Source organism: Falco punctatus (assembly GCF_963210335.1).
Source record: "Falco punctatus genome assembly, chromosome: 9".
NCBI classification, from domain to species: domain Eukaryota; kingdom Metazoa; phylum Chordata; class Aves; order Falconiformes; family Falconidae; genus Falco; species Falco punctatus.
Window position 1 is genome coordinate 26,786,704 of NC_137589.1, and position 25,464 is coordinate 26,812,167.

General features: G+C 49.6%; 1 protein-coding gene across 1 annotated transcript; it reads right to left on the reverse strand.

Annotated features, from left to right (window-relative positions):
- Positions 1 to 10,990: 10,990 nt before the first annotated feature.
- On the reverse strand, positions 10,991 to 17,507 carry HHEX (hematopoietically expressed homeobox). Its single transcript, XM_080403643.1, has 4 exons — positions 15,860 to 17,507; positions 14,134 to 14,312; positions 13,876 to 13,926; positions 10,991 to 12,227 (listed from the first exon to the last, which is right to left on the reverse strand). The coding sequence occupies exons 1-4, from the start codon at positions 16,236 to 16,238 to the stop codon at positions 11,994 to 11,996; spliced, it is 843 nt and encodes a 280-aa protein (XP_080259769.1). The 5' UTR covers positions 16,239 to 17,507; the 3' UTR covers positions 10,991 to 11,993.
- Between the last annotated feature and the right edge of the window lie 7,957 nt (positions 17,508 to 25,464).

Genomic DNA, 25,464 nt, shown 5'->3' on the forward strand with positions numbered 1-25,464 from the left:
TAGATGTTATTTTATGCTCCAGTTCCCACGTCTAATTAATGTTCAACATTTGGAGCTGTTTCTGACATTACAAATGTATTAGTAAATATGCTGAGGAAAGGGGGGAGGCACAAGGGAAACAAGTGCAAAACCTATATGCTTAATTCATATTCTTCCATTTGCAGTAGCTAATACGTTATTGCAGAGACTATTTGCAGACACTTGCCCTGACAATGAGCAGCTAACTTCCCTGATTGCTTATATAAACAGTCTTCTAGATCTGGAGGCAGACGTTGTAAGAGAGCACATAGCTAATTTAATTTTAGCATCATTAGAAATTAAAGGCAGGCCATTAATAGATTCACAGTAAACCTTGGCTAGGCAATATAAGCATTGAACGATATGACTATTAAAAGCCTTAATATTTGTGAGTGATCACATGAAAATATTTGTCAGAAAGTTTGTTCTCTTGGCAATAATGTGTACCTCATTAGAGAAAAGATTACTACTGAGATAAAATAAAACACTTCAATGTTTTTATATCATGTATTACTGATCTTAATGGGCATGAGGAAACTCTGCTTTTAAATGTATACATATTTATAGGCTAGTTAATTACCTACTTATATCTAGAAACAGAATGAGACAAATCCTCACAAATCTCTGAAGTATCTTCAGTCATTACGCATTATATTCCCAGCATTATGCTTTAGTTGAGTCTTGAAAGGCTGAAGTTTGAGAAATGTGTTTTATGGTCAAATACTATGACTTCAGACTCTTGTAGTTTCAAAATGCACTGCACTGTCATTTCTCCTTTTCTAGAGAACATGTTTTAGAAACTTACATGCAACCCAGCTGGGTAAGACAGCATGATTGCAACTCAAATGAAAAAGGAATGAAAGACACAAAATAAGTAATCACCTACCGCCTTAATTTTAGGAAATGTGTTGATTTATTGATTAGGAAAAAGGTCTCTCTCGGCTAACACTCCTGGCTAAGCCTGTAATTTAAATCAATATTAAGTGCAACCTGCACAATATGGTACAGCTCATGCTACCAGAGAAACAGTTCTTCATATTCTGAAAATAAACTGAAAAAAATCACTGAAAATATATGCATAAGAAAGAAAAATAAAACACAAAACTAAAGGGATCTTAGAAAGATGGACTTCAGAATTAAATACTTACTATATTCAAGAAAATTACACCCCCATTGTCCTCTACCATTCTGTTCTGCAAAAGATGCTTGTAAATGTATAGCTGTGGACCAGCATGTGACCTTCAGGGTGGCAGATGAGGAGATCTTTGGCATTTAAGAAGCTGCATGCATTTTAATGCCAGTCAAAGAACCCACAAGCTGTTTACCAACAGCAGCGTGGCAGCCTCCGGTGCATGGTCTGCCAGGGGAGGAGACCACGTGCAGAAGTGATATTCTTATACAATTCACTCTTGGTGGGTAGCTGCTTTTATTCAGTTTCCTCAGTTTCTTATCTCAAAACCACAAAGACCTTAAGCTGAACGATAGTTCAGAACACTTCTGCAAATACTTGGCCCTGGCCACTTTCCTGAGCTGCCTCCTCCCAGAGGTTCTCCCCACAGGACTTCCCATAGCGCAGGGCTCCGCGCAAAGGAGCGCTCCCAGGCTCTCGCTTCCACCAGGACGGCTCTCCCGGCCCCCTTACCAAGTAGGAAGTCAACCCACTGTTGATAGCAGCTATCACCAAGAAATGCCTTTGAATCAGTGTTTTAAATGGTTTAATCGTTTCTGTAAACAAATCACAGCCAAATTTGCCATCATTCCAGAAACTGCAATGGTAAAACCAAGTTGTACTGGCTCTCCCCGCTCTGAAAATCAGTGTGCGCTATTTAAACCTGAGAAAGGCCTCAGTACCCTTTTGGACAGACACGTTGATCACAATAATGCTGGCACATCAGACTTCCCTGGCTTGACAGGACAAGTGAGTTATGGAGTAGCTCCACACAGCTCTTACTCTTTCTGCCCAGTTCCACAGTCAATACAATGTGGTGCAGGGCTGAGATCTTCCTCACCACACTCCAAAAAGGCAATAGCCAGTCTAAAAAAACAGGGGAGGGAAGCCATAAACAAACCAGACCCTGAGTAGTTTTGCAGTCTGAAAGACCTAAATCTTATTGATTATTATCTTATTGAAAAGTATTTTTGGTCTTTTTCATGCCACTGTGTGTGTCACAATATAAAATACCTTCTGGCACCCTACTGTAACATTCAGGAAGAATTCCCTGTGAATGCCCTAGAATTGCGGTTGATCTCATAATTTATATCAATGCCTTGTACAGAATCTGGTTGTGAATTTATATAACCTCAAAATGCAACACTAGCAGTTTCATTTGCCTTGCACCTTACACTTCAGGTACCTAAAAACATAAGTAACAGACATGCAGGTAGTTTGGGAGCTACTGACACATGGCAACTTAAAGTTGTAACAGATAACTATTGGAAGGTAATAATGATATTTCCTGAGAGGTCTGGAGGCGTGTGCTCTAAGGCTGGGGAGCTGGTACCTTTCTTTGTCAGTGCTATGTGCTCCTGTTCCTTCTTCATATTTTGACAGTTGTCTTTGACTCCAAAGTGACTGTGAGTGGTACACAGATTGGCACAGAACCAGAAACACCCTCAGTGGGAATAGCCCCAAAATCTGGGAAGCCCTGGTATTACTGGATTTGTTCTAAATTATTTCCCAACTGCTACTATCTACCATTACCCCTTTGTGAAGGGGTGGGGATGAGGGGGTCAGGGGGGCAGCAATTCTTCCTTTGTCTCTCATTCTGGAACTTGATTCATAATCTCTTGTTACATCTTTGCACCGAGAGGAAAACATGCCTAGGTCCTTCTGAGAGTTCATCAAATTCTTGTGACTGAAGTCACACTGCTTGCAAGAATGAAGAAATGAATCCCAGACTCCTTCTCCTGCAGGGAAACCAGCTGTCTTTCTATTAATTGGTCTAAAAACAAAACAAACAAACAAAAGTACACAAGGAAGCAGAACTCCTGCCACACAGGTTTTGGAAAGGGCTTCTCGCATTACTGTATAACCATTGACTGATCACCTGCCTTTTCTGGGACAGTCATCCTGCACAGTGAAAATGTGTTAACCTGCAAGACTGTGCTCATGGGATGTTTGGAAAGATGTAAAACGTCACACATGACTAGCAGGGCTTATGTCAGTACCATGTGCACCGTGGCCTATAGAATCTGGGCGGTGCTGTGCAAAGCCCACTACCAGCAATTCATTACTATAAGGCCAGACACAGGACGAGTCGTCCTTGCTGCTCCAGAGTCTCCAGAGCACCATCACCTTGTGTGCTGCCATGCCAGCATCTATAGCATCTTCACAGCACAGGGCTCCTTCCTCCGCAGGGATGCCAAACGCTGTCTTGGTTTACATTCATCCTTAAAACAACCTCTGGTTTGTGCCAGGCACTGAACAACTTCTCACATAATATTTGAAACAGCTTTAATGGCAAGAAATTGTGATTTTCTCCTTCTGTCTTCCACTCCATTGATGAAGTTTGAATATTTAGACAAAGCCTTAAAATATTTAGAAGTTTACAGTTCATTTAAGCAAATGCAAACCCACATTTCCTATCCCTCTTTGTCTTTACATAGCTGGTGCAGGGTAGTCATTCAAGATCTCTCACATGGAGAAAGCTTGTTCGAATGCTAAAAATATCATCTGTTTACACTTGTAAATCACCATTAGCAAATGATTTTCCTAATGCTTTAGACAATATAGTAGCAAAGTGCAGCTGCTTCAGCCAGAATGGTATTTTAGTGATTTTTAAGAACTTAATGAGATCAGGTAATTGACTAGTGAAGCTAAAAATTTTACCTTCAATTAAACAATCAACAGCTCCGTACATCAACATAATCATCTTCACCCCTCCAGCTCTCTGTTATCAAATCAATACGCGGGTAGCAGTTGTCTAAGAAACCACTTCCTCTGTGCTTCTAAACCAGTGTTCAGGACCCATTTTAAAGCATTTATTCAATCAGTCTGGTGTAATTTGCAAATAATGGAAAGTATGTAGTAATGCAGATTCCGTAAGCAACTAAGGAAAAATAAGGCCTTAATTCATTTGTTATTTAATGGCATTATTTATCCTACATTTGTTCTGGTGCAACCAACAAATTACTTAATACTCTACATTTTAAAGTATCACCACATGTGCTTCAGTTGGCAGTGCTAGCTGTATTGATTATATATACAGGAAATAAGATTGTACAGATCATGGTTATGAATCACACAACTGATAGTTCAGATGACAGTCACAAGGCAAAAATATCTTTGAAAAAAACTGCACAAGAACATAAAATAATTTTTTCAGGAAACTCCTTCCAAGGGCTATATTACAACACAGCAATCTCATTTTGGAGTTGTTGATAATGAACCAATATAAACTGCCCTCCCTGGCCACAACTATGAGTGTAAGATGTTTATTACTTACTTGAAGCATACGGAACTTCTGGAACTTCTGCTGTCTTGCAAAAGATTCTGAAATCGAGCAGTCCTATCCCACCGCACATTATCTTCAGAGGAGTTCTGGTGTTGTGTCACCCACAGGCATCTGTAGCATAATTCTGTTCCCTAGCAAAAATGTTTGTTTCCATCTGCAAGTAGCACATATTTTCTTACAGCAAAAATATCAGGATATGGTTAAAAAGAGAAAAAAGCTGCAGTGCAATGTGGAGATGGGAAATCAGTGACCATCCAGTGTAAAGTTTTTTTAAATTAAGGCATAAATGTATTCTAACATATGCTGATATTCACCACCTGCACTTCCTGCGAGTAGGCACTGACTGCCCAGACACTCCCAAAGGTTTGGGGCCAGGGGGGCACAGCTGGTGGAGCAAATCAGTGCTGAGCATGAACAATATTCATTATGAGAGTAGTGCTGGCAGAAAATGGGTGTCTTTTATTCAGCTATTGCAGCATCAGCATTGTCTTCTTATACCACAGTATGGGAAACTGTGAACAACATGAAGACTACCTGCACGCAGTTCTGACCACATTTTCAGAAGCAACTAGTAATCTGATTGAGTTCAATCCTCAGCTTTCCAAGAAGAGTTACTGTAAAGGGGCATGGTTTTGGGGAATTGTTGTACGTCTCCTGCCTGCTCACAGAGACGAGATCCAGGTGGCAGAGCTTGCCAAGACCAGCCGTCTGAATACAATTAGGCTGCTTCACTGGGGGTAAGATGCTCGTAAAGTGGTGGGAGGGGAGCGTTATTGCACCAAGGAGATAATATTATACCAGGAGCAATACCGATGGCTGAGCTAACGCTGCCTGTGTCAGCCTTTAGAGCCAAAGCCAGAGAAATGCGCTTAGCCCAGCAGGGCAGACCCCATCCATCTCCTAGGGAATGGGCTGACTGCCAGGTTATGCCAAAATCTTACCGGGTGGGAAAGTACACTCTGGTCCCTGCCAGACTGCCAGGGCAGTCTCTGCACTTTACCCAAAACGATCATTTGGCCAATTTGTCATCTGACAAACCAGAAGAAATTCCTGGTATCTCCACTGCCTGCACCAGGATGACACTGGGGCTGCAGAGCCGCCATCCTGTCCTGCTCTCTTTGCCTCTGAGCCCCTGAAGCCTCTTCTACTCACAGCACAGCTCCTTCTCAGCTGTTTCCACCCTGAATTACACAGCCCTGTGTTTGTTTTCAGCCAAACAGAGCAACTCGTTCACAGTTCCTGCCCAGATCTAACTGGCACTGACATGCCAAACTAAATCCAGTGTCTTACTAGCCAAGGAGCCCAGAACCAACCAGCTAAACTTCAATTAGCAGAAGTTCCTCTGATGTGCCAGCAGAGCTCCAACACCCATCAGCCAAAAGGAACCAAATCAGTGCAGACCTTTTCTTTAAAGTGTTACCATCCTTTAACTGCTTACACTAACTTGGGCTATTTTTATTCAAGGTAGGTTTGGAAAGGGCTCCCCTGGCAGAACTGAAGGGATCTGGTGATGGCTGCGGGGGCCAGGTCCCTGGAGAGTAACCTCGGCTGCTGGCCCAGCCTTTTGCAGAATTGGGTCTTTCTATACCTTAGGTCTACAACAGGTCTGAGTTGCTCTCTGATTGACTCTGTGTGCTAGATGAGGTTTCTGGCTGGGTAGGAGGCTTCCTTCTTACACAGAGAAGGAAGTGGAAGAACTGATGTGTGTAAAGCCAAGTTACTTCTTCCCCTTTTAACCTGTGATCTTTATCCTGACAGCTACAGTAAGTCATTGAGATACAATTGCATGGTAGTGGACAGTCTTGACTCATTTTAAAACAGCTGCATCCTCATATGGGTGTATCCCAGGGCAAATGCCCTCTTTCAGTATGTCTAGACTAGGATAAAAGTTGTGTTTTAAAAGATATTAGCTAACGCAGCTTGAGTAACACGTTTTGAAACCTTGCATAGATAGGACAAGTCAAATGCTAAAAGGTGTTAAAAAGTGTTTGCTAAGTCATTCTAAAAATACAACTTTTATACCTGTCTAGACAACGACAGAATACCTTTTAAAATGACACACCACGCTCATGGGAAGGCCCATTGCGACAGCCAGGGAGAATTATAGCATAGGAAACTATCAATAAGAGGTTTCTCTACATAGGTCTTCAAAGCGATGGTACAGATTGACACGTGGGGAAACCCTGAAGGCCTTGTCTAGACAACAAGAAAAAAAAGATCCTTTCAGTAGATTTAGTTCAGTCAGGCCTTTTTTTTTTTTCAAAAGCAAAACCTACTATAAGTCTACTAAAATCATCTTCTGCTCGGTTTTAGCAGGTCATAGTCTGGGCTCCTGGCTGACTGCTAAAATCATGTTAAAGGTATTGATGTCTATGTGTTTATCAGACGGGATTTTTAGTCCTTAAGGAAGCTTGATTGAATTAGGTCTCCTGGAAATGGCCCCTTTCCTAAGGCTCGTGAGATGGCAGCTCATTTTCCATGCCCATTCTATCTTTTGACCCAAATAATTTGCCAAAATTGTATCAACAAATGCAAAGTTCAATCTCTCTCCAGCATTAGTATTTCCAGCTGACTGTGAGCACCGGCTCATTTCCTACAGGCCACCAGGCAGCAATTGGTTTTGACTTTAACATCGTTTTTACTGAAACGTACTCAGACAAAACCCTCAATCTAATCTACTCCTTTAAACAGCTACTTGAAAATGTCTAGCCCACATGTATGCACACATACCCATCGTAATAATTGTCTTCTACGAAGTCAGCAGATAGATTCTGAGTCATTAATACACATCCTCACACTGTTTTGCTTCGACCATGCTGACTGGAGAACGAACAAGTTAGAGTAACTGTTTCCCAGAATTGTACTAGCATCTTTGACATCTTAAACAATACTTTCAGGAAAGAAAACAAAAAATTAAAAAGGAAAAAAGTCACTACCACAACTGAAGAACAAGCATGAACCCAGACTCTCTGACCATTTAATGTCAGGCCCTTTTTTATGGGGAGGGGAAGACTATTGGTTCTATTTATTATTAAGGCTTAATGACATGGGTGGGTATCAGTCTGGTAGGAAAAAAATCTACATCTCAATTAGTCCCATTAGAGATTATGCCTTTATGACATGGGCGGGTATCTGACATCCAGGGGAAAATTCACAAGCCACCAACTCATTTGAAAAAGTCCACTAAATAATAATTTGCTGGTATAACTCCCAGTGACCGAGATAAAGAGTCTGGACTTACTGGAGATTCCCCGGTTTTAGTAGTCATTTGTCAAAAGCTCTCAAACAACAGAGTTATGAAATGAGGCAACTTAAGTTATCATGATGAGACTTTTTCAAGATTGTGTCAAGTTTTTTGGCCTTGGTGTGCACCACCTGAGGCACTTTCGGAATACACATGGCTTTCCTGTTTTGAGTAAGTAGGAAGAAAACAAATCCCCTGTGCTCGCCAGGCCTGCCATCCACAAAGTTGATGATTCAGAACAAGACAGGGACTCCATAGTTGGCAAAGGCTCTTTGGTAAGCGGTTGTTGTCACCTACAGACCTGGACAACATCTTTCTGCCCTTGCTAAGCCCAAACCACCATTAAACGGGAACGGGAAGTTGATCTGAATCAGAGCAGCATGCTCTGACCTGCTGCTGATGCTTATTTTGGGTTTTCAGTGCTGCTCTCCTTGAAACTTTCTCATGTGCTAAAATAATGTCTTTAAAAATCTTTTTTGTTTTTGTTGTATATGCATAGCTGAAAGACAATAATACCCATGTGCAGATTTTTTTGTCTGTCTGATTTTTCTGTCCTCTGTGAAGAAGATATCTAATAGCAGATTTCTTCGGGGCCTAATATAATTTATTGTTGCCCATTGTTGCCAAATGGTAAACCCTCCATTTATCCGATATGACCAGTGGAAGGTCCTTTTAAGCGAAAGCAAACTATCAGGAGCCCTAAGTTATTATTTCCTATTATTGTGCAATAAAAGAGGCTCTGGCCATGTCACTGTGAAGGATTAAAGCGTCCGGGATTGCAAACACCATGCAATCGCTTTCCTCCTCCCCCCGCCCCTTCCCGCCGCACAAGCACTCGTGGCTCCCCCGACGGGTGCAACCAGGCTGCCCCACGCGTGTCCCGCACCGACGGGGCGCCCGCCCGCTTCCACGGGTGCCCCCGGCCGCCCCTGGGGGACCGGCTCCAGCCGCAGCACCGGCTCAGCCCGCGCATCCCGCTCCGGGCCACCCCGCGCTGTGCAAGGAGGCAAAGTACATTGGCGGCCGGGTCGATATCCTATTAGGCTGGAAACAGTTGTGCATATCAAAGGCCGACGAACCTAATGACTAAAAATATAAGTACCTGACCCGGAGGATTAATCACACACTGTCAAGCTGAAATTGGTGCAATTCTTCCAATCATTAACGTTTTGCTTACAAAAATGTGCTTTTCTGTTTGTTTTTCTGCTAAATGATAACCATTTTCAAGTTGAATCGGCTGATAAAAAAAGTCGAAAACAAGACGGGAGCTGTGCTGGAAAGGTCATACGTGCTAGTTCGGCATGAAATGGCCAACAAGCAAACAAATAGGAAAAATCAGGGTGGCACGGAAGGGGCTCGAAGGTTTTGTCCAACGGTGTAAAGTGCTTTGGCTGCTGTTCTGCCGAGAAGAGACTGGCCGGGGAGCGCCGCTCGCACATCGACCGTGGGCATCCCCACGCGGGTCTCCTCCGCTGCTGAAAGGGGCTTTGGGCACTAGGGGCGGCTGCCGGGGGGCTACCTCCGACGGGCAGCGCAGCCCGGCCCTGCCCGTGTGCTTACCGAGTGACACCCCTCCGCCCCGCGTGGGTGCGCGGAGCATCTGCACAGCCCAGCCTGGGTGACAGCGCTATTGTCACCTGTCCCGACACCCTGGAAATCCACATCCCCGGGCCGGCGGCTGCAGACGATGCCTCTGAGCGCCCCACCTGCAGGGAGCCGCCAGATCCCCCTGCCCGCCTCGGGAAAGCGCCCGGGTGTAGCGAGCGCGGCCCCCCGGCCGGCACGCAGGCCTGGCTCTGCTGCCACAGCCGCCACCCCCGCCGTCGCACCGGGCCGTGCGGGTCTGTAGGCGCGCTGGTCCCCGGCTCGCCCCGGCCGGGAGATGCCAGCATCGCCCCGCGTGGAAACGGGCTTTCCCTGGGCTCAGCCGAGGCCCTGCACCCGCCCCCCCCCTCCGCCGCCTGCCGCCCTCCCGTCGCGGCGGCTCTGTCCCACGCGTGTTCCCGGCCCCGCGCGAAAACACGAGGCGCCCTGAAGAGGTAACGCCGGATTCGTGCTCCCTTTATTTCGGTGGGGACAGGCCCTTTCCCCAGCGCCCTTCGTCCTGCTCCGGGCACCCCCCCGCCGCTCAGCCCCGGCGGCTCACGGCGGGCTGTCCCCGTCCCCGTCTGTCCCCGTCCCCGTCCCCGTCGGGGCCCGAGTCCGAGACCCGCGGCAGAAACACTGAGGGAGGGAAAGGGCGGAGGATGGAGCCGCGCCGTCCCGCCGCCTGCTCCCGACGGTGATTTCCTCGCGCTGGGGCTCGATCCCAGCGCAAAGGCGGAGAAACGCCCCAGGGACAACCCTGGCGCGTCCCGGGGCTCCCATTGTCAAGGGTGGCGTTAAATTGGGGACCGGGTCACCGGGGGTGCCCGGCCGCGTCCCCCGCGGTAGCAGCCGGCGGGGCCGAGGGGGCAGCCAGCGGCTTCTCCCGGCTCCCAGCGTGCACGAACAGGGAGCAACGGAACCTCCCCGTTTGCTTCATGTTTTCGGGCCCCGTTCGTACCCGCAGTTTTAAAAGAATAATCTAAATCTAAAGCCACTCGACTATTCAGAAAACGCAGCTATTTCTCGAAGCATCAACCCGCTTAGACGCGACGCCCCGGCTGCCCCAAGCCCCCTCCCCCGGCAGTGGAAACGGACACTTGCTGCTCTCTAAGATCCTCCCCGGGCACTAAAAGCCGCCGTGGCACCCGCCGGGGGCAGGTCCCGGTCCCCGGGGTGCAAGCTGTGGCACCTGAGGGGGGAATGCACCCTGCTCTGCACCCCCGGTTTCCGTCCTCCTTGCCCGCGCCCCGGGCCGGCATAATTTCGGAGAAAGGCCGATGAATAACCACTGTTGACACAGGCGGGTCAGCGGCTGCCCCGGCTGGGGTCGATGCCCGGCCCGGAGCGGGCCCCGCTCCTCCTCCAGCCCGCGCCCCCCCGGCTCCCCCAGGGCCGGGGCGCCCCGGGGTGCACAGCTACGCCGCCAGCCGGGGCTCGCAGACCTGGCTTCCCGCCTCCCACCTCCGAGCCCCGTCCCCCAAAACGCGGGGTGGCAGGCTGAAAAACAGCAAAAAGGTCAGCAATGAGGCCACGCAAGACCCCTGCAAGGCGAGGGCACCCGGGGGGCTGCAGGGTGGCGGCGACAGGGACCTCGCCGACATAAAAGCCCGATTACCACATGCCTGGGGCACTGCTGGGGGCAGGGGGGTTTGGGATTTCTCCTGCCAGTAACTGGACAGCCCGCATGGCAGGTGGTGCAGAGTTTTATTTCACAGGTAAGTCCATCAAAAATTAAATACCCGGTTTTGCCTTTTTTTTTTTTAACATTGAACAAATATGTACAAAATATGAACAACGTGAGGTATAAAACCGCAAGACTTTTTAAAGAAAACTAGTATGTACAGAAGCAGATATGGATACAATAGGCATTATCTTCCCATGGCTGTGTGGCTCGCTTATCCCCCACAGCTGATGCCAGTTTCTCTGCTGCAGCAGGGCCCTATCGCTCCCCGCATTTCCTACTCAAATACAAAAATCTGTAAAAAACAGCGCTAGAGATTTTCAAGGAGAAAAATATGGTTTGGGGTTTTGTTTCCTGCAAATGGAACCATCCAGATTGTGAGGCAAAGTCCTCCAAAAAAAGGCACGTTTCACCTCATGCAAGAGGGCAAATTAATCTGTCCAACAACTCCAGCTGATGAACGGAGGGGTATCTCAGTAGAGAGCACCATGGCAGGTAAAAGGGCGTGAGCATAAGGCACTTACTGGGATGGTCAAATCCATCCCTATTTCACAGAACATGTTTCTCTGCTTGCAAAGGACATTTAAATTAATCTATTTAAACTACATTTGTTTACATAGACAAAGGGCTTAGTCCTGCAATCCATACTCACTTCCACGCTAGCTAGAGAGGAGTTTTGCCTGATCACCAACAGCAGCTGATTCAGACCCCCGTGAGTAAGGACAGGGTGCAGTACTATATTCCAGTTAGAACATCGATTAATGTACAAATGTATCTTACAAATAATTAAATACAAACCATGTTCCTTTAACCAAATTAGAGATCTGCCAAAAAATGGACCGTTTGTGGAAAATATATCTTTCTCTGTTTATTATAAAATGAGTCTATTTGGTGTCGGCTTTTTTTTTCTTTCAGTGGAACAGTGTTTTCTCCTGTAGCATAATACTCTTCCAAGCCAGCCCCTGGTAAAGTGCAAGCCGAGTTAGGGTCCGCTCTCTGCATGGGGCCATTAGTGGGTAGGATTGTAATAGCCTTTATCACCTTCAATGTCCACTTCTTGATTGGAGTCATCGGAAACATCTGACTCCAGGTCCTCCTGTGAGGCTGGCGAGGGGGTGTATTGCGAGCCGTCCAGGGAGACCTCCTTACCCTTCTGTTCAGGGGTTGGGCAGCTCTCCGGCCTTTGGTCACTGTGACTGTCAGCACCTTCCACTTCTTCTTTTTTGGTGGCCTGGGGGTTCTCCTGCAATGAAAGAAGTCTGCTTTATACAGAAATACGGGCCACGGAGCCAGGAGGCCTGGGAATTCCAGCAGTGCTGGGTGGGAAAACCACCTTGGGTTTCTTGCAGGAGAAGGCAGGTGTCCCGCTACCTCCCTGGGCCTCCTGCCTATAAACCTGCTCGAGTGGGATGGGGCTGGGCAAGGGCTCAGCCGCATGCAGGGGGCTCGGCTCTGATCCCACTCCCCGGCAGCCACAGGGGCCGCTGCCATGAATAAGGCTCCTTGGCGATGGTTATCACAGCCACTTCAAAAGAGTCAGGAGCCGCCGGAGCCCAGGAACCTCTGAACTTTTGTCTTTAGCAAAGCAAATGTTTATTATGAGTCTACAAACACCGACACACAGCTTCCTTCTGCCCTGATCTTTCTTTAATTACACCCAACAGCAAAAGGAGGGAGGCCAAATCCATCAGTGGCCCAATAGCGAATGGGGAAAAATTAGTAATTAAGCTAAACCTCAACACTAAAACACCCACCATTAAAAAAACAAAACAAAACCCCGTTTCTGAAGGCAGGAATAGCCCTGTGTCAGCAGCAGCCGGCTGGGGAGCCCAGTCCCCTAAGGGGGCATGAAATGATACTCTTAAGAGAAAGCAGGCAGAGACACGTACCCATGATATAACCTTGAGGGCTCGGAGAAATGTATGTGACTGAATGAGAAGGAGGAAAAGACTTAAAATGGCCGAGATCCCAAATGAGCTCTCCGGACACTCCGGCGCAGGTCGAGCCCTGCCGAGGAGGCACTGCTGAGGACCCAGCCTGCCTCTTGCCAGAGTAAAGGGATTTTATTTAAAAAATCAACTGAAGTACAGTTTAAACCCGGGGGAAGGTCACAGAACAATACATCTAGAGTGTGGTACTGTGATTAGTCTTATTATTTTTATATTAAAGGCCGATTTCCCAGTCCATGTAACTTGGCTGTCCATGTAACACTGAAGCTGGACTCAGGCCACAACGCAGGGATTTTTCACGAATCTCTGCACCAAGGGGCCTCGATCTGGCCAAGCCAGACAGGATCGGGCCCTCTGGGCCATTAAAAAAAAAGAAATTATCTGCTTGAGCCCGGTTTTTAAGGGAAAAGAAACCATTTCAACCTCCCAGCCTCATATGCTGTAACTATTTGCAAACGAAAAGTAAAAGCTACTCAGTTTTCCATGTGGCTCCTCCAAACAAACAAAGCGTTTGTACCTGCCTCTCCCAAAGTTTGCAGAATACATCAACTTGTGTTTATTAAGAGAGGGCGATTTAAAAGACCGGTTAATATTCTTCTTCAAAACAACTGCCTAAGTCATTTACTGACAATTACTTATCTGCTCTGCGTTAATTGGCTAAACAACATATGGGTTTACAAAACAATCAGCGTGGAGTTTTAATAGGCAGTGTGTGAAAGCTGGGCATAATTGATATAGGAACTACATTAGGAGCTTTTAACGTTAGTGCTGCCTGAACGAGCCCTCATGGATTCCAGCATGACTATTTGTCTTTTTAATCAGGGTGAAGAGGTTAAACAGCCTTTCAGATGACTTCTGCATACAACCTGGAATAGGCGAGCACGGCGTTAAGATAAGACAATTAAAATACTTATTTCTATAGAAACGGAACCATCCCCGTACCTGCTTTAGACGCCTCCATTTGGCTCTGCGATTCTGAAACCACGTTTTGACCTAAGCAACGACAACGAGAGAAGGCACGGGGTAGTCTCGGGGCCGGCGAGCACCAGGAGCCTCACCCGAGCCACAAACGGTGATCAAGGCGGGGGGGGGGCCCTCGCCGGGCCGGCCGGGGCCCCGGGTGCGGCGCCGTCCAGCAGGGCCGGGGCGGGGGCTGCCGGCGACGGGGTGCGGGTCCCCGGGGCGCGGGCACGGCCTCACCTGCCTCTCGCTGAGCTGCAGCATCTTGGCCAGGCGCTTCCTCTCCGGCGGTGAGAGGTATTTCTGCGTCTCGAACTTCTTCTCCAGCTCGATGGTCTGGTCGTTGGAGAAGCGGACCTGCCCCCCTTTCCTCTTGTGCAGCGGGCGCTGGATGAAGGGGCTCCACAGCAGCGGCTTCCCTTCAAAGAGAAGCACAGCGCCGAGGGTCAGGGCCGGCCGCGGACACGCGTGCCCAGGAAGCCCCGGCCCCAGCCCGGGGGTGCGCCCCGTCCGGGCCCGCTCCTTCCCTTCGCCCGCTCGCGTTCCCCCAGCTCCCCGGCTGCCGCCGCGCCTCCTCTGATTTTTCACCACCGCCGAACCGAGAGACCAGTTAAAGCCACTCTGCGGGCTTTGGCAACGTTTCCGTCAATGTGTTTCCTGTTGGTCTATCTCGCACAGAAAAAAAAGAGAGAAAGAAAAAGAAGAAAAGACCTTTGCTTCCTTCTGCTCTTGCGCTGCGATACCCCAAAGAAACCGTCTCCCGGTCCCCGCAGCAAGTGCCCGGGGCCCCACGGAGCTGGGGGGGCGATGCGGCGACACGGGGGCGCAGAGACCCCACTTTCTTCGGCCAGAAGCGCCCCACGCCGCCACCGCCGGCCGTGGGGTGCCCGCCGGGCTCGGTGTGGGACACAGTGGTGCACGGCACGTCGGGGAGCCAGCCCCGCTGCCGAGCGGCAGCCGCATCCCGGGGCCCGAGGCTCTGGCCAGTGCCACTGAGTCACTCTGTTTGTCTTTCTGTCTTGCTGCCTGCACGCTTTGAAATTCGCTGCATTGTTTTTCAAGATTCTGCTTGCGTCAGGCTTTAGTAATTCTGGTGCAAAACAGGCTCAAAAAATAGGAAGCAACTGGTTATTTTAGCTGTCATAAAGTCACATCCCACACAGAGGAAATGAACAATATCAGAAAAACGGATCCCGGCTATCAGAAGTCGAGTGTTTCCTGAATTTGTCTGTATTGAGGATGTCGATAAAGTAATCAGCAATGTGCACGACTCCCGGGGAAGAGCCTGCTTCAGGCGGCCAGGAAAACACTTAACAGCTTCTGAAACCAGATTTACTCCTATCGAGAGCTCAAGGTTTCCTGTATGAACGGAAAGGGTCAGCCTCTTTCACTGCGCGAATGTGGTGAGTCAGGGCCAGTTTTGCAATCACTCAGGACAAGTGCTGCAGCCCCCGCCGCGGGGCCGCAGCCCCGGCCCGGCCGAGAAGGGGCCGCCGGGGCCGCGTCCCGTCCCGTCCCGCCCCGCCCCGTCCCGCCGGGGAGCCCCGCGGTCCCCGGGGAGGGGAGCCGGCCTCCCGGCTGTTTTTCAAGTCATCCACAGGAAAAGGCTGAGAGATCTGCCATGCGATCTCCCAGCACAATTAAAACTCCCCACCAAAACCACATGCGACATTACTAAGGACACTCTCAGAGTCACTTGCTTGAAGGAAAACAAATCTGAGTCACCGCGGCCGCGCACTGTGGTCTCGCTGCCAGCGTCGGAGCGCGGCGCGTCTTCAATTTACTGTAAATCAGACGAGGGCCGGGGGGAGACGGGGGGAGCGCGGCGCGGCAGCCGGCGACGGGGGCAACCCTCAGCCTCCTCCCGTTCCACCCCCAGCCCCCGACGGCGGCGCGGACGGGACGGGACGGGAGCGGCGCGGCGGCAGCCGGGGAGGGAGGCCGGGGGTGGGCAGGCATGGCTTACCCAGGGGGTCCTGCCGGATCAGGGCGTGCGCGTAGTCGCCGACGGCGCGGGGGAAGGAGTAGAGGGGCCCGGCGTAGGCGCCGGTGCCGTAGGTGGCGGCGAGGTGGTGGGAGAAGGCCGGGTGGATGGGGGTCGGCTCGTAGATGGGGGTCCGGTACGGGGACACCAGGCTGGTGAAGGAGGAGTTGGGCGACGGCAGCGTCGGCGGCGGCGGGGCGGGCAGGGAGTGGGGGGCCGGAGCGGCGGCGGGGCCGCGGCCCAGGATGTCCTCGATGTAGAAGGGCGTGGGGTGCGCGGGCTGGAGCAGCGGCGTGGGCGCGTACAGCGGCACGCCGACGCTCAGGGCCGCCGGCGCCGCGCCCGGCGGCTGGTACTGCATGGCGCGGCCGCCCCCCGCGCACCCCCCGCGCCCCCGGCCGCCCCTGCGGAGAGCGGGCCCCGACCGCAGCGGCTGGGTGCTGGCACCGCCGCCGCGGGTTTCTCTGGGCTCGGGTTACCCTTCGATAGGTTTCTATTGGCGCGGGGCGGAGCCCGCGTGGTCTCTGTCCCCTTCCTGCCACGGCTCCGTCTAGCCAATGAGCCCGGCCAGGGAAGGGGGAAACCACCCCCCGCCGGCAAACGCTCCCCCCGCCTCCCCGAGCAAACTCCCCGCGGCGCCAATCAACCACCGCCGCGGCCCGGGGGAGCCCGGGAAGCGGGGCGCGATCCGCACCCGCCCGCGCCCCGACGGCATCGCGCGGGGGGTCAGAGGGCACGCAGCGGGGGTCCGACGGCAACGGCGGGGGGCCTGGCGCTGTCCCCGCCGGCTCCCGCGCCTCTGCCCGCGCACGGGACAGCGCCACCCGGACCGCGGGCATCCCCACGGGGGAGAGCGCTGACCCCCGCAGGGTGGCCCGGCCCCGGAGTACGGGAGGAGGCGGAGCAGAGGGTGCGCGCCCCCCGCCCCCCAACCCCCCCGGGGGCGCGCTGTGCTCTGCGGGGCTTCGGAGTGGCCCCGCGGGCGCTCGGCCTGGCTGCGGGCCGGGGATCAGGCGGGGAGCGCGGCCGCGGAGCGGAGGCCGCGCGTGGGCGGCGGGGCTGCGCATGGCCTCCTGCCCCGTGCCCGCGGACGGGGCCGAGCGCCCGGCGGGACGCGGACCTCTGCGGCACGATTTCCCGCCCCGCGCCTCGCCGGGCACCGACGGCGGGCACTGGCCGGTAACGGCGGGGCTGCCGCCCCCGGAGGGGTGGTGCGCGGCGCTGGGGATCTGCTCCCCGACAGCCCGGCCGGGAAGGCGGCCCGGCGGCCCGAGCAGCGCCACCTGGGCACCGGTCGACTGAATTTTTGAAATCCCGCCGGCTCCCGCTCCCGGCCCCGGCCCGCGGCAGGTCTGCCCCTCGCCGAGCGCCGCTGCCGGCCGGCCGGGGGTGGGGGCCGGGAGGGGACAGCGACCCCCGCTCTCCCCCCGTCCCGGCACCCACGCGGGGACTCGCCCCGACGGCAGCGGGTGGTGCCGCCTCCTCCCCCGCCGTGGGAGCGGAGGCGGCAGGTGCCCCCCGCATGTCCACGGACCCCGCCGGGTCGCCCCTTTCCCCGTCTCCTTCACACGCCCCCGAGCTGACAGCGAGCACGGAAAGCTGTTAAGGAATAGCAGGTGCTGGTTTAACTTAATCTTCTTTTTTTTTTTTTTTTTTTTTTTTTAAAAGTCTCCAGTTCAAGCTCACGAAGATCTTAATAACCATGAGGCTCAGAGCAAGACCAAAGGGTGTTGGTGAAATGGAAATATATAATTTTTTAATAATATAGGGAGGTTGGGGTTTTTTTCTTTACATTGTTAACAAACGCCAAAACTCACCTTTAAAGCGTGGTCTTGTGTCTTGTAAATATCAGGTACACGTAAAGCGAGCTGACAGTTTTGATTATTTTTTCTCTCTGTGCTCAGTCTCCCAGGCATTACTCTTTCCAAGGGGTTTAGCTAATGTTTTCATCTGGAAGTGTTGGATTTGCAGCTTGATTTACTTAATAAATGTACAGTAAACCGATGACCCGTTGCCCTCTGGAATAACGACGTGTATGATACAAGGCAGCAGTATGGAGGGCCCCCACCATATTTTACAAGCTGTCGATTCAAAATTCTGAGAACAAGTTTAAGCGAAAAAAAAAACCAAAAAAAAAACCACCCAAAACCCAAACAAACATGTTTTGCTGCGTTATTGGACAACAAATAAATAGAGGAAGAGATTATTCTTTTCTGACTTTTATATAAGCAATAGGCCTTGTTAAAAGGAAGTTTTAATGGCACAGTTATTACATTCCACTACCACTGCATAATCCCTAACAAGAAAAATGAAGCACTTAATTTTGCAGTTCTACAGCACCGCCCCTTTCAAATTCAATTGTTAGACCTCAGCCTTCCTCCTTCCACGGGTTGGAGACTATTAAATCCGCATTCATGAAATGTCACATTTATTGAACTACATAATTTTTTAATATCACTAGTGCAGGTTTTATAGTTGATTTTATTGTTTTTATGGCCATTCGGGGCTCTAAAACCCGGATTTTTTCAATGTTGTCCTTATAATTTTTTTCACACAGTCAGAACTAATAAAATAGAACAGTTGTGACTTTTTAATGCAAGGGGTCTCGGAGTTTCAATATTTTCACTCTGCTGGATACTAAACCCAATAAAAATACATGAGATTTTAATTATTTTCTGGATTAAATAAAACCTTTTCCCTTTCTTTTGGAACATACATTTTGTTTGTAGTTTCTGTTGTGAGGGAGATAACGCAGCTTCGGATAAAATACATTATTACCCATATTGCTGCGATAAATACAGTTTTGACTGGATTTTACAGTCTGACGGGCATTTAGAGTAAGGTACTGTAGGCACCACAAGATCGGTGCAACCAAGAAAATGCTTTAATATTTTTTATATTTCTTCTCGAGGTTCCCTCTGGAAAGCACTCCAATTTATCTAAAAAACCTCGGGGGGGGGGTGGTGGTGGGGAAATATACTCCCTTTCCGTAAAAAAAAAAAAAAACAAACCCAAAAAACTTTCACGTTAATTTTCTTGGAATGCACTTGAAACACCCCCGTGTTTTCTGGCTAATCTGGGGATTTCTGGAGGGCGGAGGGGCGGGCTGTGTGCATCCCCGCACTGGCACACGCTCAGCCCGGAGGGATCGGCTGGAGAACTCATTATTTTGTGTAATAACTTCGGGGCCCTGTCCTCCCCTTCACTTTCTGTGAAATCCCCCGCCGTTGAGGAGTTCTGAGCTCAAGGCAAAAATAATAATAAAAATCAGAGACCCCACTTGTTCCCAGCGGCCCTGCTGCCAGCCCCGACGGCGGTGCCTGGGGGGGACGCCCGGCTGCCCCGCCGCTGCCCGGGACGCGCTCCCTCGGGGCGCGCAGAACAAGCAGCTCCGGCCGGGGAAGGCCGGTGCAAATACGCTGCTTCGTGCTTCCCCCAGACCGGGCGGCTGGCGGGGACGGGGTCGGACGGGCTCCCCGGGGGAAGCAGCGGGGCCTGGCTGCCACCTGCCGCCCCCCAAATGCCCCCCGAGTGACGCTGCCTTGGCGGCCTAGCAGGACGGTGCCCCTGACCCAGCCACGCTGCTTTGAGCCTATTTCCCTTCCCTCCCCGCCCCGTCCAGCGCGGAGCCGGGAGCAGCTGTCCCTATGGACGGCTCCCCTCGGGCGACGAGGGGGCAGCCCGTGCCAGAGGAAGCGGGCACCCCCCGGACTGCGGGGGACTCCGCAGCCTCCCGCTGGCCGCCGCTGCCCGCCCCCGCCCCCCGCCGCTGCCGCCGACAGCCCCGCAGAGGCGGCGTCGGGGCCCCGCTCCGCGGCCCGGCTGCGGGTGGCCGGGGTCTCCCTCGCCCCACAGCCCCGGGGCGGGGCGGCAGCACCGATTTAATTTAGCGTTTATGTGTCACCGTGTTCGTGAGCGGGTTTTACGGGGCGGCGCTAACGTGAAACACCTGGACGGCGGCACCGCGGGCGCGCACGGCGGGGGGGGGGGGGGGGGGGGAGCGGCGCAGGGGCGCTCGGCTGCGCCCGTCTGTCGTCAGGCAAATGCGTTAAAATATAATTAAAAAAACCCCAACCCCCCCGCCTCCCAAATATCGGAAAATCAGGAAATGAGTGCTTCCAAACCCAGCGACACACGCCAGGTGGTGTTTCCACCGCGCACCCCTGATTCCCTGCGATAAACGCCCCACGGAAGATTTCTGGTTCCTGGGGTGGTTATTCCGGGGAATACATGCACCACTCCGTGATTTATAAGTGAAATGAGTCTCGAAGCACAGAACTCTTCCCTTGCCTCGCAGGTTCTTTTACCACTAACATATATTTTTTTGGCTTGATACCTGCCCGGTTTCTGCTCTCAAAAATGGGAGTTTCACCCAAAATAACACCCTCAGTGACACTACAGACTTCAGGAGAGTTACACCAGTGATGAATCATTCCTAGCTGCCCTAACTGTGTTTGGCTGTGCAGAATTAGAGAGCAATACAGCAAAGTCCGTCTTTTAACAGCTGGAGTGGGCTACCAGCAGCGTCATACCCTAATGCTGCGGGGCGCTTTCCAAGAGGATCCAGACTGAAGCCATTCCACCCCTTCCCATTATTGAAAATATTTCAAGACTCTTCCAAGAGAGGTGAGGCCACAGCCTTGAACACCTTCCAAGGAGGAAATAGGAGGGAGTTCACCTCTCTGATTTTCCTAGCGCTGTGGAAGCCAGACTGCTCCAGACAGAGGCACCGCACATTGCGGGGTGATGTCAGTCAGTGCTGCCGTCTTCCAGATAACTCATCTGTTAGATATTCGCTTCTCACCTCTTCCTCCTCCTCCTCACCATCGTGATTTGATTTACTAAATGAGTTACAACCATAATAAACATTAAGGCAGGTGAGTCTTAAAGGTATTCATTAGATGCAGCAGAACAAGACAAATCTTGGTCTAAAAGGGGTGGACAACATATGAACTGTTATTCTAGGCAGAGCTGGCAGGAGCTTATCATTTTCCATCCTACATCCCTATATTCATCTGATTACAATTTTGCCAAATTTAAATCATCCAGGTGGAAAAAATTCTGTTCTGAGGGAATCTGCCTCATGCTGAGTATGTTGAAGGTTTCAGCAAAACTGGTTCAGCTGTTTCTGAGCATCGGGTTAGAGGAAAGCAGACTTTTTTTGCTGGTGTTTAGACATCCTTGCCTTGTACTGGAACCCACGATGCCCCACCATGAGGGAAACTTCACGAGATGAAAACGCCCAGCAAAAAGTCGCCCAGGGATTGCTTCTTCAATTCTTCCTTTGCTTTCCACCTGGGGCTGTGGTTTACAGTTGAGCAAAATAAAGATCCCAAACCTCTGCAGAGAGACACAGACACCTTGAGAACGTTCAGGCCACCCATGGGCCTGACTTGGTTCTCTCATGATTTGAAGAGCTCTTCTTTCTTGGCACTGAGTATCTGTGGGTATGAGACGTGCTGCCACCAAGTGCCCTTCTCCTATAAGCTGTCACCAGCTCTAAGGGAAAAAGAAAAAAAAAAAAAGCTACAGAAAAGGTTTAATGGTGCTTTTGAGTCTTGTCAAGGATTTCCAAGCCAACACATGCCAGACCCTTGGGGGAGCACATTGGTAAGGTGCCTCCATTTCCTCTAGCCCCCAATATTGTTAATATCTCTTCTGGGACACCGTGATTTACAAAGTGGCATATGCAATATTTATGGCTCTGTGGTAAAAGGAAGGAACACATGGCCCCATACTACAAACATAGGTTAATACCACTTTCTTTCTGGGCTAGGCTGTCCTAGTGATTACCGTGATACCAGCATCTCCAAACCAGAGTTTCATTCAGCTGGAGTGTGACATAATTCACCAGAGTTTTCTTCTGAATTGCAAAGAGGCATCCCATGAAACTATGTAGGCTTTAATGTTTTTTGGAATGCACTTCCCTAACCCTTCCTTGGCCTGAAGAGTTTCTTATCCGACCATTATGAGAATGTGGTGAGCAATGCTATGAAAAACAAAGCAATATATTGTTCCTTACAGGCTCATATTTCCTATATAACTGCCACCAAAACCCATGAGCTATTTTGGATCCTGCCTATAAGTGCAACTGACAGCTGCTTGGTTAATTATATTTATTTGGGGTGATGGCAACTGTAACATGTTAAAACTTCTCTATATTCCTATGTGTTGGCTATACGCATAAAGATTACACCCAAAAACACATATAATTCCCAGGGGCTAGATTGTCTCTCACATCTTGCACAATCATTTACGTAAGTGCAAACTGAATATAAAGTGCTGCTAACACAGACTGCTGGCTACCGTACACCCACTCTGTGTTGATATAAATGACTATAGCAAGATACCAGACAATGGAGAATCTGCCTAAACTACAGTGATGACAAAACATCTTATTTTTTTTTATTGTATGTTTCAAAGAGGACTTGTGCAGCAAGATTTTTCACTGTAACAGTTCTAACGGGTCCAAAGTACACACAGCTAAATTTGATGTCGGTAGGAATTAGGTATGAATAGGGAGTGTTACTTAGTTATTTTTGTTAATGTTTTCCAGAGCTTACACATTCACTCCACATTTTTTAGCAAACTTTATCATTTTGGCATCACAAAATCAATCCCTAGGTAGGTTTGTTTTATCTGGAGCTGATATGCACATGCAGTTACTGTTAATAGTCAAATATAGAAGCTTACAATAACAATCTAGCTAACTATTAATGGCTGTTTAACAGAGGAGTTAGAAGGATGGATCTGAAATCTGTCCTCATCTGAAAAATAGATTGCTAGGCTCTCAGGTGCAGAAACTCTTCAAAGGCTTCATTTCCATGGGTAGGAGCCAAAATACTTGGGTAGACTTGGCACTGAAAGGCTAGAGGTGGAATTGCCTTAGAGACAAATTCAGAACTTGTGTAATGTGTTTGGAGTCCATTGAAGCTGATGATTTTCATAGGCAAATCATGTATTTTTTCCTAACAGAATGACAGAATATGCCTTGACGGTTGCACATGGAAATATCTTGTAAAGTACAGTATTAAAGGGCAGAAGTGAAAGGAAGAGTCATTTTTCCCTAAGGCAGATATCTCCCCATCTTGCTCCTGCCCCTGAGCTGAGGTTTCCTTCTAATGGAAACTACGTAGCCCAGACCTGACTGATGAAACATGGCAGCATCAGTGGCGGGTGGTACCCGGCCTCGTCTCTGAGGCCAGAGGAGCTTATTGTACCATTTACATTCTTAGTTCACACCAGAGGTGACAGGAGAGTTACCGCTAGGTCTGACAACACTACAGAGTTTCCCAATAGTGGCAGATTCTTGGTGTCCTGGAGTACTAGCAGCACTTTCAGCTACACAGAGCATATTTGACACCTGCCAACAAGGACTTCTGCTTTGTGGCGGGGACTCCGGAGGATGCCACATCCTCTTGCTCCACTCCAGGTGCAGAATTGGAAAGGACTGACTTCTGGATTGTCGAGCTCTGTTGCCAACTCTAGTTCGGCCCCTGATAATGCTGTCATGGAGCGGAGAGGAAAGCCACATGATTTGGGAGATAAAGCAAAACCAGGATTCTTGCCCCAGTCAAAGTGAAGGGTAAGGGCTTCCATTCAATGTGTGGGATATAGGAGCAGTTGACATCCAAGCTGGAAAGTTATTTTATTTTTACTGTTCTGAAAGATGCTTTCATTTTCATTTTGTTAAATGATCATGCATCATTTAACAAACAGAGCCTTGCTTCAGCTCTGTATTCACTGTTGGCTGTCTAAAATGATGTGAGTTAAGCTGGCTCAGAGGAAGGTGTAGCTGAGCATCCTGAGCAGGTCGTTGCCACGTCTGGTTTCATTCACTCTCTCCAGCAATAATCACCTGTCAGGCAAGTCACTGTTCAAGTCCCTTCAGAGTCTGGAAATAAGGGGAATGCTTTTGCAAAGCTGCAGGCTTTCCCATGGTCCGTGAGTTTATTTCATAGCCTTTTGGTGGTTTTTTTTAATTTTTCTTCCCTGGAGTCTGGTTGGGAAATTTGTTTTGGTTGAGCTGTTGTGTTTCTATGCTCTGCTTCGCTGTGTGAGCAGCACTGATCGTGGAAACCTATTGAAATGCACATGCAGCTGAGAATACAGCTCTCCTGGTGGGCATCAAGTCAGGACAACAGCAAGGTGCTTTATACCAAATCACTCCTGAACAGAAACTGGGACAACAATATATGCTGGGATGGTAACATCCACATCACAACTTGTACTCATTATGCTACTTTCGGTAAAAGCAAAACAAAAAATAAACCATGGTCGATATGAAAATAAATATGCTGAAGTAAAATCTGTATATATCTGTAAAATTTGTATTCAAAACATTACAGTTCTTTCCTAACACTTTAAGGATTAGATTTGACTAACTTTTCAGAACAGCTGCTCTTTCTCATTCCTTCCTTAGTTTGACCATCTCATCATCTTACCTCATCCCAGTACTGAGGCCTGAAATTGTAGGTGCAGACGCAGGAGTTTTAGTGTCACAGAATCTAAACCATAGCCTGTGTTTCCTTGAAGTCAAACCATGACATCAGAGCCAAACCCGATGCAGATGCCTATTCAGATCTTGATCTCTAACCATACTTTGTTTATTTTAAAATGCTTGGTTTAAAACATTACAGCAAAATTACTCTAGAAAAAGTTGTAAATAGGTATCTGATTAGTATCCTCAGCAGCCAGACAGGTGATACATAGCTGCTGAGAAGCAGCAGGTGGACTTCAATTCCGAGTTTAGTGCTGCATCCTGGTAGATGCTTGTACACTGTTCAGCTCAGCTGCTGAACTGGCAGAGTAATTCAGAGGCAGACCTACCGTCTATGCTTCTGCACCTACATCTTCAGGAGCAGGCACATGCAGGAAATGCCTGGAGAAGGAACATCGCACCGGGGGTCCCCTTCCCCAGCACAGCCAGCAAATCCCCACGGGTCAAAAGCATGCCTGCTTCCAGGGCCTTCGGCAGTTTGGGGGGGTCATTCCTATCATCAGCAGTGAGAAATGTTGTGCATATGGGTCACATGCCAATCCACGTGGTACTTCACATGCCAAGGTACAGACAAAGATATAATCGGCATGTGAACAAAAATGGGATTTTTAGAATCTGTTCATTAGATAGGTAGAACATCTGGGGAGGAGATGCAGAAAGCAGACTGCTCACCAGGACAGAGACTTCAGAGACACTGTAGGCTGTGGGAGAGACCTACTAATTACAGAATCCTAATAGACCAAAACAATTCCTCATATAATACTACCCTCTGTGTAGTTGTGTGTTTTAACTTTGTGTAATCTGACTTTAGGAAATATACACAATTTCAGTAATTTTCTTAAAAAGGTAATGCAAGTTAAAGAAAAAGTTTCAGAGTTAATTAACGTGATATAACTGATTTAAACTGGAGGTAGAAGTAGCTCACATTTATACTTTGAGGAACACTTAACAGCCTGGGAGGAACTGGGTGAACTCTGCCTGACTTTTGCCATTACACTACCTTCTAGGAGATTTTTTCTTGAAGAAAGGAGGTCTTCTACAGTCTCAGATGCGCTGAAAATCTGTAAGTAAAGGCAGGTTTACCTGG